The following is a 16,221-nucleotide window of genomic DNA, read 5'->3' on the forward strand; positions in this document are numbered from 1 at the left end:
TTTTAATATGAACTGCAGTGATTCATAACTTACAATGGGAACTAAAGTTTGAGTAAGTACTGCAGCTGCTTTAAAATTAAATCAAGTTTACAGGATGCACAAAAAGTTACGATTTCAATAAGGTAGCATACTGACTGAAATTTCTGGTGAACTCATTCACAGGAATTGTATGGGAGGCATTTGGAATCACTGAACATTGTGGAACACAGATTACAACATAATTGATGATATAAGGCATTAACTCTAACACTACCAGCAACTGCACCATTCTCATTTCACTTTAGTTCTGACATTTTGGTTTTAAATGTGTTCTGTTTTAGTAACTGTACTTGTTAGATCTGTGTTATCAACACTATGATATGAGATTAGCACTTTAAAGTTTCAGTACATGTGTACACAACACACACATGCAATGTTTTATAAATAATATATTTGTACAAGTAAATTGATTCAGAAATCATTCCATATATACACTAGCAATATGCTACAAAAAATTCTGCATTTCTTCAATAACTAATCTCCTCTTAAAGACTCCAGATAATTAGATGCTTCTTTAGAGATGCGGTGATATTTAGCAATTGCAGGCCGATAGTAATACGCTTGGTAATCACTTCTCTCTGCCATCTTGGCTTTGATTTCTTTTTCAAGTTTCCTGAAAAAATAAAAAATAGCGTGACTAAGTAAGATAGTTTTGCACAAACAATTACCTATCTATATAAAGAATGTAACAAAGGAATGTTCAAACTGTTCTCGTAATTTCATAACTAGTGAAGAGAGCTAAGCGACAAAAAGAGGTATGGTTCCACTCCATGAAAGCTTTATTATGCCACTTATATTTATTTCCATTTCCTTTATGATAAAACATGGTGTGGTGTGGCTGACATGACTAGGGTCAACTCAGACAGATGCCATTCCTGTTTACATCACTTTCAGATACGTAATCTTTTGACTTTGCAGTATCTCAGTATTTTAGTTTTGAAAGCTATCTGAATGACCTGAATGACATACATAGACTCATGATGAACAAGTTTCTCACAATATTTCTGACAAACCTGTTTGCACCATCAGAAACTGTGGCTGTTCAGGTATGGGCACATCAGGGTTTTACCGTCTGTAAAATTCTGAGCGCTTCTCGCAGGGAGTCCACTGTCTTCAGTCACATTGGCCACACTTGGTTGACCCATGGCGACATACTCAGATGTGAGGATCCCCTTCACTGTCATTGCAGAGACCTGGCAGTGGCCCACCTACTCATAGATTGCCCTAATTTGGCTACATTGAGGTGGCATCTTAATCGTGCTGACACACTACCTCAACTTGGCTGACAAAATGTTACATTTTGCCTGGGAAGGTGGTTTCTATTCATCCCTGTAAGGTAGTGTTTTCTGGCCTCATTGACCGCCAGAGGGGTTGATGGGGTGCCCATCTCCGGCTCCGCCCCGTCCCCCCTAGGGCTTCCTTGGCATCCCTTGAGTGGGTGGTCGAGCCTGGCCTGTACCCTTTCCACTTTTTTACTCTCTATTCTTTTTCATTTCTTGGTTTTAACAACTTGTCTTGACTGTTCTCTTAATGACCTCCCCCTCCTCCCTCTCTCTCTCTCTCTCTCTCTCTCTCTCTGTCTCTACTGCGTTAGCTATACTTAGGCTTTCCACAATTTGCATTTCACCTCTTTCCTTTCATGACTGCTCCTGATTTTACACTTAATACATGACAGGAGAAAAGACCTTGCAGTTTAGTCCCTTTCACTCCAATCAACCAACCACCGTGAACACCTCATTGCATTTTTAACACCACGTGGTGACATCGTGATCTTAATACCTGGGTGGGGCATAGGTGTCCTCCCAATTTTTATCTGTAACTTTTTGTCCCATTGGTCTTTCCGTGATCAAGTAGGTGCTTCACACAGTCTCCCTCACACACAGTAAATCAGTCTCCTGTAAAATTCCATTTTGAGAGTAACTTTTCCCAATAGCAATTACGATTTGTAGAGATTATGGACCCTACAGTCCCACATTCCATTTATGTTCATGACTTCTAAGCCTGGTAGTTCTTTAGATGCCAACTACAGTGCACCATAAGTACAACCATGGACCCCCACAGATTCTGTGGTACATTGGCTGGGGAGATCTGGTACCTCAGTGGCAACCGGGATCTCCGCCTTGGGCACAGAAGGAGTACATGCAGAATCCAGTGGCGAGGGGCCACCAGAGTTTCCTTCACCTTAAAGGACTCTTCTTCTTCTTCTTCTTCTTCTTAGAAGACAATGACTGAGAAGGTTCCTCGAATTGGTTTCTGAGACACAGGAGGAATGGGAAGTCCGGTGGTCAGCAACCTATGGTTCCTTCAGCCGGCATCTGGAGTCTGGCGGTGGACCAGCAGGAACAGTGGAAGGAAGAGCCCCAAAGGACCTCTTCTCAGCTAGGGAAGCCGGAGGAGGTGCTCTGGCTAGGGGATGGGGACCAATGTCCCTCACAGCTGGGGAGAGAATACTATCAAAGTGGGTGCAGTGAAAGCACCAGAAGGGAGCCAACCATCTGGGGGACAGGTATCAGTAGATGGCTCTGAGGGGCCACTGTAAGTGGTGCAATAGAGAAGGAGATGGTGTTGCAGCTGTTGCTTAATACTGTGTCATTTGTTTGGGGATTAAGATGTTCATACTATTTTCTGGTCTCCTGATATGTGAGCTTGTCCAGAATCTTACACTCTTGGATTTTCTTCTCTTGCTTAAAAATGGAACAATCTGGTGAGTGCGGAGAGTAAAGCTTGCCGCAGTTTACACAGAAGCGTGGTGGGAGGGGCACAACGAACAATCATGTGCAACAGACACCCACAATCTCTGCAGGCAGCAGTGGCAGTGGAACAGGAAGACATATGTCCAAACTTCATGCACCTGAAGCATGTCATAGGAGGAACATAGGGTTCCGCATCACACTGGTAAACCATTACCTTCACTTTTCACGCAATTTATCATCCTCAAAAGCCAAGATGAAGGCCCCAATAGCAACTCATTTTTCTCTTGGTTCCCTATAGACCCAGCGGATCAAGTACACACCCCTTCCTTCTAAGTTGGCCCGCAGCTCATCTGTCAGCTTGCAGAAGAATATCATGGTGAAAGATGATGCCCTGGACCGAACTGTGGAGAATGACAATCACAGGAATGTCACAAACTTCTCATTAGAGAGCAGTGCCTGTGAATGTGCAAGAGATGATGTTATAATGAGGAAGGAACCACTCTTCACCATGGAAATGGCTGCAAATTCCCCATATTTGGCTTTGTGGCCAAAAATGCGTCCCTGTCAACCATGGTACAGACCAGATATTGGGGGCAGGGTTTTGCTCCTTGTTGTCTAGTCCTGCACTCCTCCGACAGCATGGCAAGAAAAGGGAATGACCTGGTGTCATACTTTATTACTGATGTTGACTGAAGTCCATTCTGATAGTGGATTACAAGCAAATTAGGCAGTCACTGGTAGGTGAGCTCTCTCAAAATCCACACTGAAATTTGGATGTAAGTCCCTTAGTCTGAAGAGTCCAAATAAGTCACCTGTGCACCATTCATTTGAACCAATTGCGTAAAACATTTGTAAGAAATATGGAGATAACTGTCCATCTTTTATGTGTTCTTCCCTAGTTTCAACATAGCGACACCTACACTTTTGCTCTATTGGTGGAGGAGGGGAGTGCAAGGCTGGAGACCATATGGTACTAAAAAAAAAGAAACAGCAAAAATATGATGTTTGTATTTCAGGAGACCATAACGTAGCATCTGGTTATGTATGCAATCTGAGCATGGAGCTATGTCACAGCTATGCACCAAGGCAATGGGAAGTTCCTGTTCGTAGCATGGGTAATGTATGCTTCTGAGGACTAAGAATCAAAGGATGGTTAAATATTGTTCACTCATTTTTATGGTGGTGGAAGGTAGGAGGCTAACTCCCACATGCTGAGGCTTAAGCAAATTGTGTTGTCAATTGTACAGCAAGAATAGTGACATCAGAATAAATGGCACCATCCAGATAGATGCCCACGATACTGTATGATGACTGGTGTCCATAAACACAGTGTATCCACTGGCTGATACCTGAGGAGAGAGGGACTGCTGCCTCTATTGCTTATAATGTCACAGTATTGGTACATCCTTTGGGGGGGGAGTAAGATTTATGGAAATGAAGCTACGCCAGTCATCATTCCTTACATTCCAGCACGGACAAAAAAAGAGAGAGAGAGAGAGAGAGAGAGAGAGAGAGAGAGAGAGAGAGCGAGCGAGCAAGAGAGAAAGAGAGAGCTCTCAATCTCGAGAGAGAGAGAGAGAGAGAGAGAGAGAGAGAGAGAGCGAGAGAGAGAGAGAGAGAGAGAGAGAGAGAGCGCGCGAGAGAGAGCGCGCGCGAGAGAGAGAGAGCGCGCGAGAGAGAGAGAGAGAGCGCGCGAGAGAGAGAGAGAGAGAGAGCGCGCGAGAGAGAGAGAGAGAGCGCGCGAGAGAGAGAGCGCGCGAGAGAGAGAGCGCGCGAGAGAGAGAGCGCGCGAGAGAGAGAGCGCGCGAGAGAGAGAGAGCGCGCGAGAGAGAGAGCGCGCGAGAGAGAGAGCGCGCGAGAGAGAGCGCGCGAGAGAGAGCGCGGGAGAGAGAGCGCGCGAGAGAGAGAGAGAGAGAGAGCGAGAGAGAGAGCGAGAGAGAGAGCGAGAGAGAGAGCGAGAGAGAGAGCGAGAGAGAGAGCGAGAGAGAGAGCGAGAGAGAGAGCGAGAGAGAGAGCGAGAGAGAGAGCGAGCGAGAGAGAGAGAGCGAGCGAGCGAGAGAGAGCGAGCGAGAGAGAGAGCGAGAGAGAGAGCGAGAGAGAGAGCGAGAGAGAGAGCGAGAGAGAGAGCGAGAGAGAGAGCGAGAGAGAGAGCGAGAGAGAGAGCGAGAGAGAGAGCGAGAGAGAGAGCGAGAGAGAGAGCGAGAGAGAGAGCGAGAGAGAGAGCGAGAGAGAGAGCGAGAGAGAGAGCGAGAGAGAGAGCGAGAGAGAGAGCGAGAGAGAGAGCGAGAGAGAGAGCGAGAGAGCACTGAGGGTTACATATATAGCCGAGAAGGTGCCATAGGCTGCCTACAGTGGACAACCTAGGGTCTAAAATAGAAAGACTATAACTGAATAATACCTGTTCTAGTATACTACCTCACAGAGATTTTTGAACTGCCTCACAAAAGACTGAACATTAAAATGCCCTAAGATTAATAGGCATGTGGATAGTTAGAAGATCAAATCAGTGATCAGCTGATGTGTGACCTCCCCATCTGGAAATAGATAAATGTTACAGAGTATAAGATTTATGTATGTTTGTAAAAGCACAGCCACTGCTTGAAGTACGGAGTGGGATCTGGTACGGAATGGGATCTGTTAACTGGTCATGTAGGCCAATGTGGAAACCCCACCTGAAGACCTCCCAAGAGCTTGATTTTTGTTACACACTTTGAAATAAGCCAGTAGCACCTGTTGGATTCCTGGCAATTTGCATAATTTCTGTAGGAGGCATTGGGGAGACTGTTAGGATGTGTCGGTTGGATGATTAAAGGGACCAAACAACTACGTCATTAGTCCCTTTTTTCTCAGACAGAAAGGTATACACAACTGTTCATCAGAGATGGCCTACTGCCCAAAACCTAAAGGAAGAAAATCCCCAAGGTCTGCCAAAGTTCAATGAAGGCTAGATAAGGAACAAAAAGAAAAAAGGGAGATGTAGCAAGAACAGTCACTTACCAGAGGTACCCCACTCAGAAATAGCCTAGGAAAGACTAGCAACATGGACAGGGCAAGAGAAGCAGACAGACAAAAAATGAACAAGTCAAATAGACCACGCAAGAGGGGGAGAAAGTGTAAAAGAGCAGGTACGATGAAGGCTAGGGTGGACCACCAAGCCCAGACTGCCACAGCCCAGTCTGCACAGAAGGAGGTAACAGTGCTCTGCCAAACCCTAAATGGGCCGATAAGGTTAAGTTGCCCTCCCTTAAACAGAGCAGTAAAAGCCACCTTCACAAATAAAATGTAAAACTAAATCAGCTGCTGAGGCATTTCTCCTAATACTAAGGGTAGTGAGTAAGGAACCTTAAGAGTCTGCTATAGGGCATCTAGGTTGGGCATTCAGCAAAATGCAGAGCACCAGCAAACCGGAACCACAACGACAATGAGGTGGGTCCTCGTGATGGAAAAGATGACCCTGAGTCAGCCAAGTATGGTGAACGCAGAGCCAGCAAAGGATGGTAAGGTCCTTGCAAGCGGCCTGCATGGAGGACCTCCACAGATTCATGGTCTCTTTTATCATCTGTAGTTACTTTGGTGAAGTCAGAGAGTGAGCCATTCCATATCCCTAAAACTTCACGGTGTAATACCAATTGGAGATGTTTCCAGAATACTGATCTCAAGAGTTGGCTTACTGGTTGCCAGATTGGCCAGGCTATCAGCGAGTTCATTCCCCTGGGTTCCAACATGGCCCAGCGTCAAGACAAAGGTCACTTTGTGTTCACATTGTTCAAGGGCATACGGGGAATTCTGGATAGCCATGTCCAAGGGATGGCAAGTGTAATACTTATCAAGAACTTGCAAACTGCTCGAGTAGTCACTGCAGATGTGAACGCACTCACCGATGCGGGGACGGATGTGCTAAGGAGCAGTAGTTTCTTTTCTTTCGGAATTTTATTTCCAGCTTGGAAACATTGGGATAGGTTATTGGAATTTAAGATGAATGGGCCATCCTATGGCCTATTTCCTGGGCTTCCATCAGCCTCTGGTCGTTGTTGGGAGATGCAGTGCTGGCGGTTCATGGGGTGGTGGGTGGAAGGTAGCCATCCCCCAAGAGTGATCTGTTGAGAAGGATACTGCTCTGCTTGGGGAAGGAACATCAAGGTAAATGTAGAAGGAATAACAGGGAATAGGCTTGGGAGCCTAATTGGTACCACTGTTGAGAGGGGAGAGAACATTCTTATTTGCTGTATGTGGTACCTTGGTTACCACCCGGCAAGAAATTTTCTGTCGTTTGTACAGAATGTAAGAGGTTATATTTCTTTCGAGCCTCAGAGTACTTTAGTCAGAGGTTTTATATTCCTGTATTATGTGAGCTTTAATAAGGACATGGCATGTTTGTGGGGGGATAGAAAGCTCTTACTCATAGATAATGTGAATCAGTGGTTCCCCACAAGGATGTTCTCATGTAATGGTTGATCACAGTCTCTACAGAGTGGAAGGCCACCATGAAAGATTAGCTTTTGCATCTAGTTGAGGCTCTTATGGGGTGTAATTGTGACAGGGATATCATCAAGCTTGTTACACAAGAACAGGGCCCATGGCAGAGGGGGTGATGACAGTCTGATTAATGCTGATCCTATTCTCATTTTACTTATTGAGGCGATTTCTTCTACTCATCTTCAGTCTGTTCTACAGAAGAACAGTGGTTCTATATTCAAAGAGAATTCCTTATCCATTCTGGAACAGACGAAGTATTGGGAAGCAAATTTTTCTCCTCGTTTCTTAATGTGGTTTCTTGCCTTGCCATGTCCCAGATACAACTAACACATACTCCTAGGCATACCACATGAACATGACACCACACAAGCAAACATTTAAAATGGTCATCCAATGTACCTAATGGCTTCCAGGGGTAACATAAATTTGATGTTTAGTACATCATATATTACAGGGTTATTACAAATGATTGAAGCGATTTCACAGCTCTACAATAACTTTATTATTTGAGATATTTTCACAATGCTTCGCACACACATACAAAAACTCAAAAAGTTTTTTTAGGCATTCACAAATGTTCGATATGTGCCCCTTTAGTGATTCGGCAGACATCAAGCCGATAATCAAGTTCCTCCCACACTCAGCGCAGCATGTCTCCATCAATGAGTTCGAAAGCATCATTGATGCGTGCTCGCAGTTCTGGCACGTTCCTTGGTAGAGGAGGTTTAAACACTGAATCTTTCACATAACCCCACAGAAAGAAATCGCATGGGGTTAAGTCGGGAGAGTGTGGAGGCCATGACATGAATTGCTGATCATGATCTCCACCACGACCGATCCACCGGTTTTCCAAACTCCTGTTTAAGAAATGCCGAACATCATGATGTAAGTGCGGTGGAGCACCATCCTGTTGAAAGATAAAGTTGGCGCTGTCGGTCTCCAGTTGTGGCATGAGCCAATTTTCCAGCATGTCCAGATACACGTGTCCTGTAACGTTTTTTTCGAAGAAGAAAAAGGGGCCGTAAACTTTAAACCGTGAGACTGCACAAAACACGTGAACTTTTGGTGAATTGCGAATTTGCTGCACGAATGCGTGAGGATTTTCTACAGCCCAGATTCGCACATTGTGTCTGTTCACTTCACGATTAAGAAAAAATGTTGCCTCATCACTGAAAACAAGTTTCGCACTGAACGCATCCTCTTCCATGAGCTGTTGCAACCGCGACGAAAATTCAAAGCGTTTGGCTTTGTCATCGGGTGTCAGGGCTTGTAGCAATTGTAATCGGTAAAGCTTCTGCTTTAGCCTTTTCCGTAAGATTTTCCAAACCGTCGGCTGTGGTACGTTTAGCTCCCTGCTTGCTTTATTCGTCGACTTCCGCGGGCTACGCGTGAAACTTGCCTGCACGCGTTCAACCGTTTCTTCGCTCACCGCAGGCCGACCCGTTGATTTCCCCTTACAGAGGCATCCAGAAGCTTTAAACTGCGCATACCATTGCCGAATGGAGTTAGCAGTTGGTGGATCTTTGTTGAGCTTCGTCCTGAAGTGTCGGACTGTTGTGACTGACTGATGTGAGTGCATTTCAAGCACGACATACGCTTTCTCGGCTCCTGTCGCCATTTTGTCTCACTGCGCTCTCGAGCGCTCTGGCGGCAGAAACCTGAAGTGCGGCTTCAGCCAAACAAAACTTTATGAGTTTTTCTACTTATCTGTAGTGTGTCGTGACCATATGTCAATGAATGGAGCTACAGTGAATTTATGAAATCGCTTCAGTCATTTGTAATAGCCCTGTACTTACGCAATTTACAAATTTCAAATAATGTTATACTCATTAAGAGGTATTATTTAAAGATTTAACACAATACGTATTGAAGTTAGAAATAATGTATACATCTTGAGGCACCATATACATGGTGCACAAACTGCCCAGACTATCTTTCTTCATTTAGGATTTGATAAAAATTAGAGCATGTCACACTTCTTCCTGATTAAAACACACACACACACACACACACACACACACACACACACTCTCTCTCTCTCTCTCTCTCTCTCTCTCTCTCTCTCTCTCTCTCTCTCTCAAGAAAAATGTTTATCGCTTACTGCATTTTTGCTGTTCCAGCAGTAAAACTTCAGTGTCAGGTATGATGTTTTAACTTCTTATTTCTTTAGTACTAACTCTACTGACTACACATTTTTTGCAGTATACACATATACTGCTGATGTGCCAGCAAAATTATAACATTTTACAACACTCAGGAGATATGACATTCTAAACACTGAGATCAGTGAAAAATTAGCCGTTTTTACACCAAAGTTGTTTTATACACAATTCAGTTCTTTAAAGAACTGGGGGTAGGGTAGCAAGACTACTGGTATATGCTAAGGGGGTTAGAACATGACCAAAATCACAATCTTTCGATAAGCTCAGTTCGCATCAAGAAGCCACCATGGTTTACAAGTAAATGGGAGGATAGAGTTTGGTAAGAGGGGTTGGAGAGAGAGGGTGGTGGGTTGTGGGCTGATGTTGCAGCACAGTGTAAGAAGAAATATTCCAATGACTCGGCACCCAATCCTTGCCACACACAGGTTTGCATCAGAGGTGTGAGCCCCATGGAAGGTCCTGATTCGAGACTCCACGAGTTTCACGTGCCAATGTCCTATCATGAACATATTCAATTATTGATAATATAAACGGATAGATAAATAATGTACTCACTGGGCAATGGCAGGGGGGAACACACACACATGAAACAATTTAAATTTTACAAGCTTTCGGAGCCAGTGACTACTACTTCTCACAGAAGATTTCAAGGGGAAGGGAAAGTGGTGAAGTAAAAGGACTGCAGAGGTTTAAGGAAAGCAGTACAGCAGAAAAGTCACCCAGAAGCCTGGGTCAGGGAAGGCTTACCAGACAGGATGAGAAAGCAAGACAGAGATTACTACTAAAATTTCATGCACAGATCAGTAAGAGAGAAAAGCTAAGTGCACTGTATGTAACAGAGATTACAAGGGGTGATGGCAAAATATAGGCAAGTCAGAAAATGAAAGCTGTAGAAAACTGAAATGTAATGAAGAAAAGAGTAGTTCTGTGAATAAATGCTGGATCTGAAGGAATTAATGTAAATTAAGACCAGGTGGTGGCAAGAACCAAGGACATGTTGTAGTGATGGTTCCCACCTGTGGAGTTCTAATAACCTTCCATGTCTTCTTCCACTTTTCTTGTGCCCCCTGTTGATTTAATTCGTAGTGCCTTACATATCTGCTGTGGAGAGCACCCGTTGGCTTCAAAAACTCTTCTCAGGTGTAGAAGCTCGTCCTCCAGACTGCTCTCGTCAGCAATGACATGTGCTCTGTGTACTAGAGTTCTGGGTACACTCATCGTCTGCGAAGGATGGTGGCAGCTATTTGCACGTAAATATAAATCTGTATGGGTCGGTTTTCAATACACTGCACGTCCCATAGTGTCATCATCTTTGTGGCGTACCATCACATCCAAAAATGGGAGACACGGAAAGTTTTAGATCCATGGCTTTCCTGCCATTCGTGGGAAGCCTTTCATCAAAAACAGGACGGGTTCTCAGTAAACATAAATTGAAAGTGATTTTTCGCCCTCCACCAAAGACTGCAGGACTCCTGGTTCCGTTAAAGATGATTTGGTGCTTCGTAAGCCTGGGGTTTATGAGATACCCTGTGAGTGCGGCTGTTCATACATCGGACAGACGATACATACGGTCCAGGAGAGATGCATAGAGCACCACAGATACACCCGTCTCTTACAACCTAATAAATCTGTGGTGGCGGAGCACTGTATTGACACTGAGCACTCTATGGCGTACGATAATGTCGAAATTTTAGCCTTCATCTTCCTGGGACTCAGTAGTGAAAGAAGCAATTGAAATTTGGTTGGCTACAAATTTAATTAATAGAGATAGCAGCTTCAGCTTGGACAAATCATGGAATCAAGCAATTTCTGTCATTAAATCACAAAGACGTCATGACGGCGCAGCTGTCCGTGACATATTGAAATCAGCGTGTGGAACGACGGCACAGCCATAGATTTAATTTCCATGCATATGTTACACCTCTTTGCCGCCTATCAACGTCTCTGGCACCTTGTGTATCTTTGGCCGCATACACAGTGGTTCGATGCTCAGGTTTAAAAGGACAGAGCAAATGCTGGAGCGTTAGTCACCTCGGCTCACTCTGAAGATGGCTGGACGGTATTCAGCCGAAATATTAGAAGAAACATTTCCAATATTCTTCTCACAAGCAACACTCAAAGGGATCAATGATTCATTAACATTGCTTACAAGCAATTTAGAAACAGACATCTCCCATTAGAGTGCACCATCACAAACTCCACCATGTTCTCTGCAAATGCGATCCATTTCAGCACCTTGATGTTGCATATAATGACAGTTAACTTCAAGTGTAAAATCAGTGGTGTGGCACATCTAGTTTCCTTCCATTTATATGATAACCCAGTTGGTTCCCACCACCTTCATGTGGTATAACTGTGAGAGGCACTAAGGATAAAACTGTCTGCACTGTGGTGCTCACAAAATTTGCTCATACACCACTAAAGCACACACTGTTACCATGTTGCATGTTATGCAAAAATAATATATCTCACAAATGGTTCTGTTAGAATTAAACAAGAAGAACTATGCTGTTGAAATTTCTGTGAGCTCATGTGAGACTGTTTGGATCATAAAATTCTACTAATGCAACCTAAGATATTAGGACTTTAAAGGAATTCAATTGCACAGATGTACTCATGTTTTAATAGCAGAAAACAGATTGTCACATTAACAAATGCTAGCACAGAAATATGATAGAATTCATAGTAGGTACACATTACAGAGCCCACAAAAGTCAATCCCCTCCTCTTCTTGATCAGTAAAAGGGCACTTGCAGCTTTTCAATGTATGCTACTGTTGGTTAACTGTTGGCCAACTGGAATACTCATTTGCAATTTCCTATAGTTCATAAAATGAAGACAGCTAGTACTTTGTTTTATTAGGTTAGAATTTCTCACACCGTCAGAATTTTCGGCAACATGAGAAATAAGGCATACAAGTAGATTATTACAATGAAGAATGTATATCTAAAGCTGCACAGCACATTGATCCATGATGGCAATCATACTTTGGTATTGAGATTTGTTGGCATTGGCAATTCACATCCAAATTATATTCCAATATGACCTAGGCCACAGGCTACATTAAAGATCAGTCTTCTCTCAGCACATCTTGTTTTCTTCCTAGTCTCCATATCAAAAACATATCAATTCACATATTTTGCTGAAAGGAATCATTAGATTCAGCACCCAGATAATACCAACAGAAACAAACTGCTAATATCAGCACACAGCAAAAGAGACTTGGTACATCATAAGTGCAGATAAATTATCTGTCTCCATCACTGGAGAACTCTGAAGACTGTAGTGTTTGCTGATAAAGGACCAAAACACATGCATACCTGACAACCAGCAGGCTTACAACTAATTAGCAAATCATTCAGAGAGTCATATTACAAAAATAAATATACAAATAAAAATGGTTATGGGTACAAGCAGTGTTGATCAATGAATCACACTGGATGAGATCCCCAAGCGCAGCTCTTAGGTAGCAAGATGAATAATAAACTGAGGTGAAACAGCTGTGGGTAAGAAACCAAAAGTTCAGTTTTGCCTGCTTTGCACTTCTTGTTAGATATTTCAGGTCAGGAGGAATATTTGATACCAGTCATTGGTTTGGTTTTGTTTTGCTTTAGGATGCAAAAAACAACTGGGGTCATACACACCCAAGTCCAACGGTAGAACACGAAGACAGAGGGGAGTTAAAAAACGACTACGCATCAGCCCCAACTGACATAAGAGAAGCTAAAAACATACTAGTCATTGGCTTTTACCAGTGATGTAATGTTAACGGTTCCTGTGGTGTCACCTTTTGGCACATATTTTCACAGCTTGGTTGAGAGTTGAAGCCAACAGATGTAAACTCAAAAAACCTTTTTACAATGACACACTGATCCGTAGCTTAGCCCACCTGAAAAAACAATGGCACTGATCATGTTACAGTCATCATGCTGTTTATTGCATTTGTCACATTTCCTACAGCACTGTTCAAAGCTGATGACTAGTATAGAATATTCCTCTTTATTCAAAAATTCTCTGATTGTATTTACATACAGATAGACTTTTAGTCAATACTGCCATTGGGTGTAATCTAATGCAGAAAAGCAGCTAAAATCTAACAGTATTCACGCTACAGGAGCGTGTAGTAAGAGTAACTATGTAAAGTTGAGAAACATGCTTCACAGGCATTTTCATGGACATTAAAACTCTTGCACTTACATTTCAATACAGATACTCCACAATGGTTTTTCTGGTTAATAAAAGGGTGAATTTAGGATCATCTGAGTAATATCAGAAGTAAAAATAACTGTCATACACACAAATTATCCCCATCCAAGGTTCGGGAAAGAGGTTAGCATTCTGGTACAAGTATGTGTAAGATTGCTGGTGGAAATCAGACAGGAGATAGATAACTGTCAGTTACTAAAAGAACACCACTAATGCTGCTACATGATGGCCAATCAACTGATTAAAAAGTGCGCAGCACAGGCAGCTAGGAAGAAAACCTGTCAGCCCTCCACATGCAGGGAGATTTTTGTTCCCTCTTGTAATAGAAATTCTGTTAAAACCTTACAACTGGCTATTGGAAAAATTCAAGGTGGCAGAACAGCAGAATTGTGAAACAATGTTTCGTAAGATTTCTTGTTTTTATTAATTAAAACATGGGGATAGTGAGGTGGATGGGGAAAGACAAGTGATCAGGTTTTCTTGTTGAAAGTAATAACACATTCACTCTTAAACATACATGCATAGGCATTGCCAACATCTGCACATAGGCACATTGTAAACTTTACCTGCAATTCTCCTCTACAAAGTTATCTTGAAGTTGTTACATTACATTTCTCATTCAAACTGGGAATTAAAATAATGAATCTCACCTTATCTTGGCTTTCTCATCCTCTTCATAAGAATAATGAAGGAATTTTTCGTATTCTTGTTGGGGATTTGGAAATAAGTACCGTGCAAGAAATCGTGTAATAGGGTGCTGAAAAGAAAAGTAAATACAACCTGTATTAATTTATGATCTGTATTGCATTTACATCTTTATTTATTGAATTATTCTATGCATTCAATTCAAAGAGGAGATGAACTATTGTTAGTACATCAAAAATGCAAAAAACGCCCACCTACAATAAATTTGTACAAGGAACTGTGTCTATTTATGATCAGTACAAATAAACTAGCAAATACAGAAACTTACTTCAGAGAAAAATCAATATTAATAAGAATCCCTTTCCAAATTTTGGAAGGACAATCTAGAGAATATGGTAGGTGGATCATTGGATGAATAAGGGCTTAGGCTGCCCAATGAATTCTAGAAAGTAATAGCCCCTTTTATAAAGATGCTGTATGAGTACATAAAATAATAATGATAGAAAGAAATAATAGAACAAACCTTACAAAATTACAAATATAAACAAACTGCTGCTTCAGGGTTCGAACACATTACGACATTCAATCTGTTCGTTTCGGCATAAATACGAACAGTATAAAACTATTTACAAAATGGTCAACAGCTGTTATGTTTCCCTCAATTTCTACACAACAAATATACACTAAGATGAAATGATCACTGAGACCAAATTGAATTGAACTCTGTCTTGTAGGTATATAAAGAAAATTTTTTTAAATAATTCTTAATGTAAGTAACAAACATTGATTTTTGATACATACCCTGAAATATTCCCAATGTTTTGGTTCATAACCTTCGGGGATTTCTACAAGTGTAGCAGGCCCAACAAACACGTTCGTAAAGAAAATAATTAAACCAACTGGTATTGCTCCAAGGAATATGTAAAAGTGTAGTAAATCCTTGTATTTATTCCACTGGAAACGAGATGGCTGAAGTGGCATTGTTCTTGGGCCATGTCCACTCATGCATCTTATTGGAACTGAAAAGAAGGTCTCTAAATAAACACAAATTGGTCTGCTTAAACAAGTATGGTATGGAAATCATTGTTCAGAGTTCCTGGTGGTCATATTTCATCAATTGCCATTTGCCGTATGCCACACTTCAGTATAAATAAAATTTATACTTGCCACTGTTAACATTCTTTAGGGCAGAACTTGTTGCTGTCACTATGTTCGGTCTTACTCTCAACAAAGCTGCACTCAACGAACTCCAAACCACCATCCCGTTTTCTTTTCCGTATCGTATTTACTCCCACAAATCACCTCCTTGTACAAAGCATCAAGCATCTGTCGGGCGGAAGACCAACCACACAGAAAACCAAAGACTCAAATGAATGTCCGGAGGGCCTTCGCAAGTTCAATAACATTGTCAAACATCCAATGTCTAGATTGTCTGAGGAAGCATATTAACGTTTTGTCAGAAGTAGAAATATTGACGAGCAGTATTGATGGACCTCAAAATATTCTCATTATTGTGAATACATACTGAACGTGTGAGGCCAAGTACTGAAGGTCTGACAATATTCAGTCGTTGCCAGAGCTTCAGGAACCAGCCATGCGGCGCTAGTATGTTTATATGTCAGCACGCCGTTGCGGTAGATCATATCTCAGATTTAATTTTTAAGAAGTATTTTAACACGAAATAATTTTAATAGACATACACAAGAGTAATCCCACCGAGTATCCCCTAGACAATGCTTACTTCGTTAATTTGAGAACATAGTATACACTAGTGTCTTACATAGCAGTTTCAGAAAACCTTCCCATTTCGAAAAATACGTCATGTATCTGCAATTACTTGTAAGAGGTCTGCGAAATACACGCCAATTTCATCAAATTATCACAAAGATAATAAACTGTTTTACATTAACTGCCTGAACAGGTCCTTGCCAGGCAGATATAAGTGCTTCACGGGTTTCCACAAAATTTTGATAATTGTGCTAGCTGATATTGCAGAACTA

General features: G+C 42.2%; 1 protein-coding gene across 1 annotated transcript; it reads right to left on the reverse strand.

Annotated features, from left to right (window-relative positions):
- Window positions 1-413: 413 nt before the first annotated feature.
- On the reverse strand, window positions 414-15,552 carry LOC126203712 (NADH dehydrogenase [ubiquinone] 1 beta subcomplex subunit 5, mitochondrial). Its single transcript, XM_049938088.1, has 4 exons — window positions 15,389-15,552; window positions 15,023-15,240; window positions 14,227-14,333; window positions 414-652 (listed from the first exon to the last, which is right to left on the reverse strand). Exons 1-4 carry the CDS (start codon window positions 15,480-15,482, stop codon window positions 514-516), a joined length of 558 nt encoding a protein of 185 aa, XP_049794045.1. The 5' UTR covers window positions 15,483-15,552; the 3' UTR covers window positions 414-513.
- Between the last annotated feature and the right edge of the window lie 669 nt (window positions 15,553-16,221).

This window comes from Schistocerca nitens, chromosome 9 (assembly GCF_023898315.1).
Source record: "Schistocerca nitens isolate TAMUIC-IGC-003100 chromosome 9, iqSchNite1.1, whole genome shotgun sequence".
Lineage (NCBI taxonomy): Eukaryota > Metazoa > Arthropoda > Insecta > Orthoptera > Acrididae > Schistocerca > Schistocerca nitens.

Coding starts and splice junctions, on each gene's coding strand:
- LOC126203712 (XM_049938088.1), bottom strand. CDS start 15,482: ATGGTGGTTTGGAGTTCGTTGAGTGCAGCTTTGTTGAGAGTAAGACCG. Junction 14,334..15,022: donor AACATTGGGAATATTTCAGG/GTATGTATCAAA, acceptor TTTTCTTTTCAG/CACCCTATTACACGATTTCT. Junction 653..14,226: donor GATGAGAAAGCCAAGATAAG/GTGAGATTCATT, acceptor TTATTTTTTCAG/GAAACTTGAAAAAGAAATCA.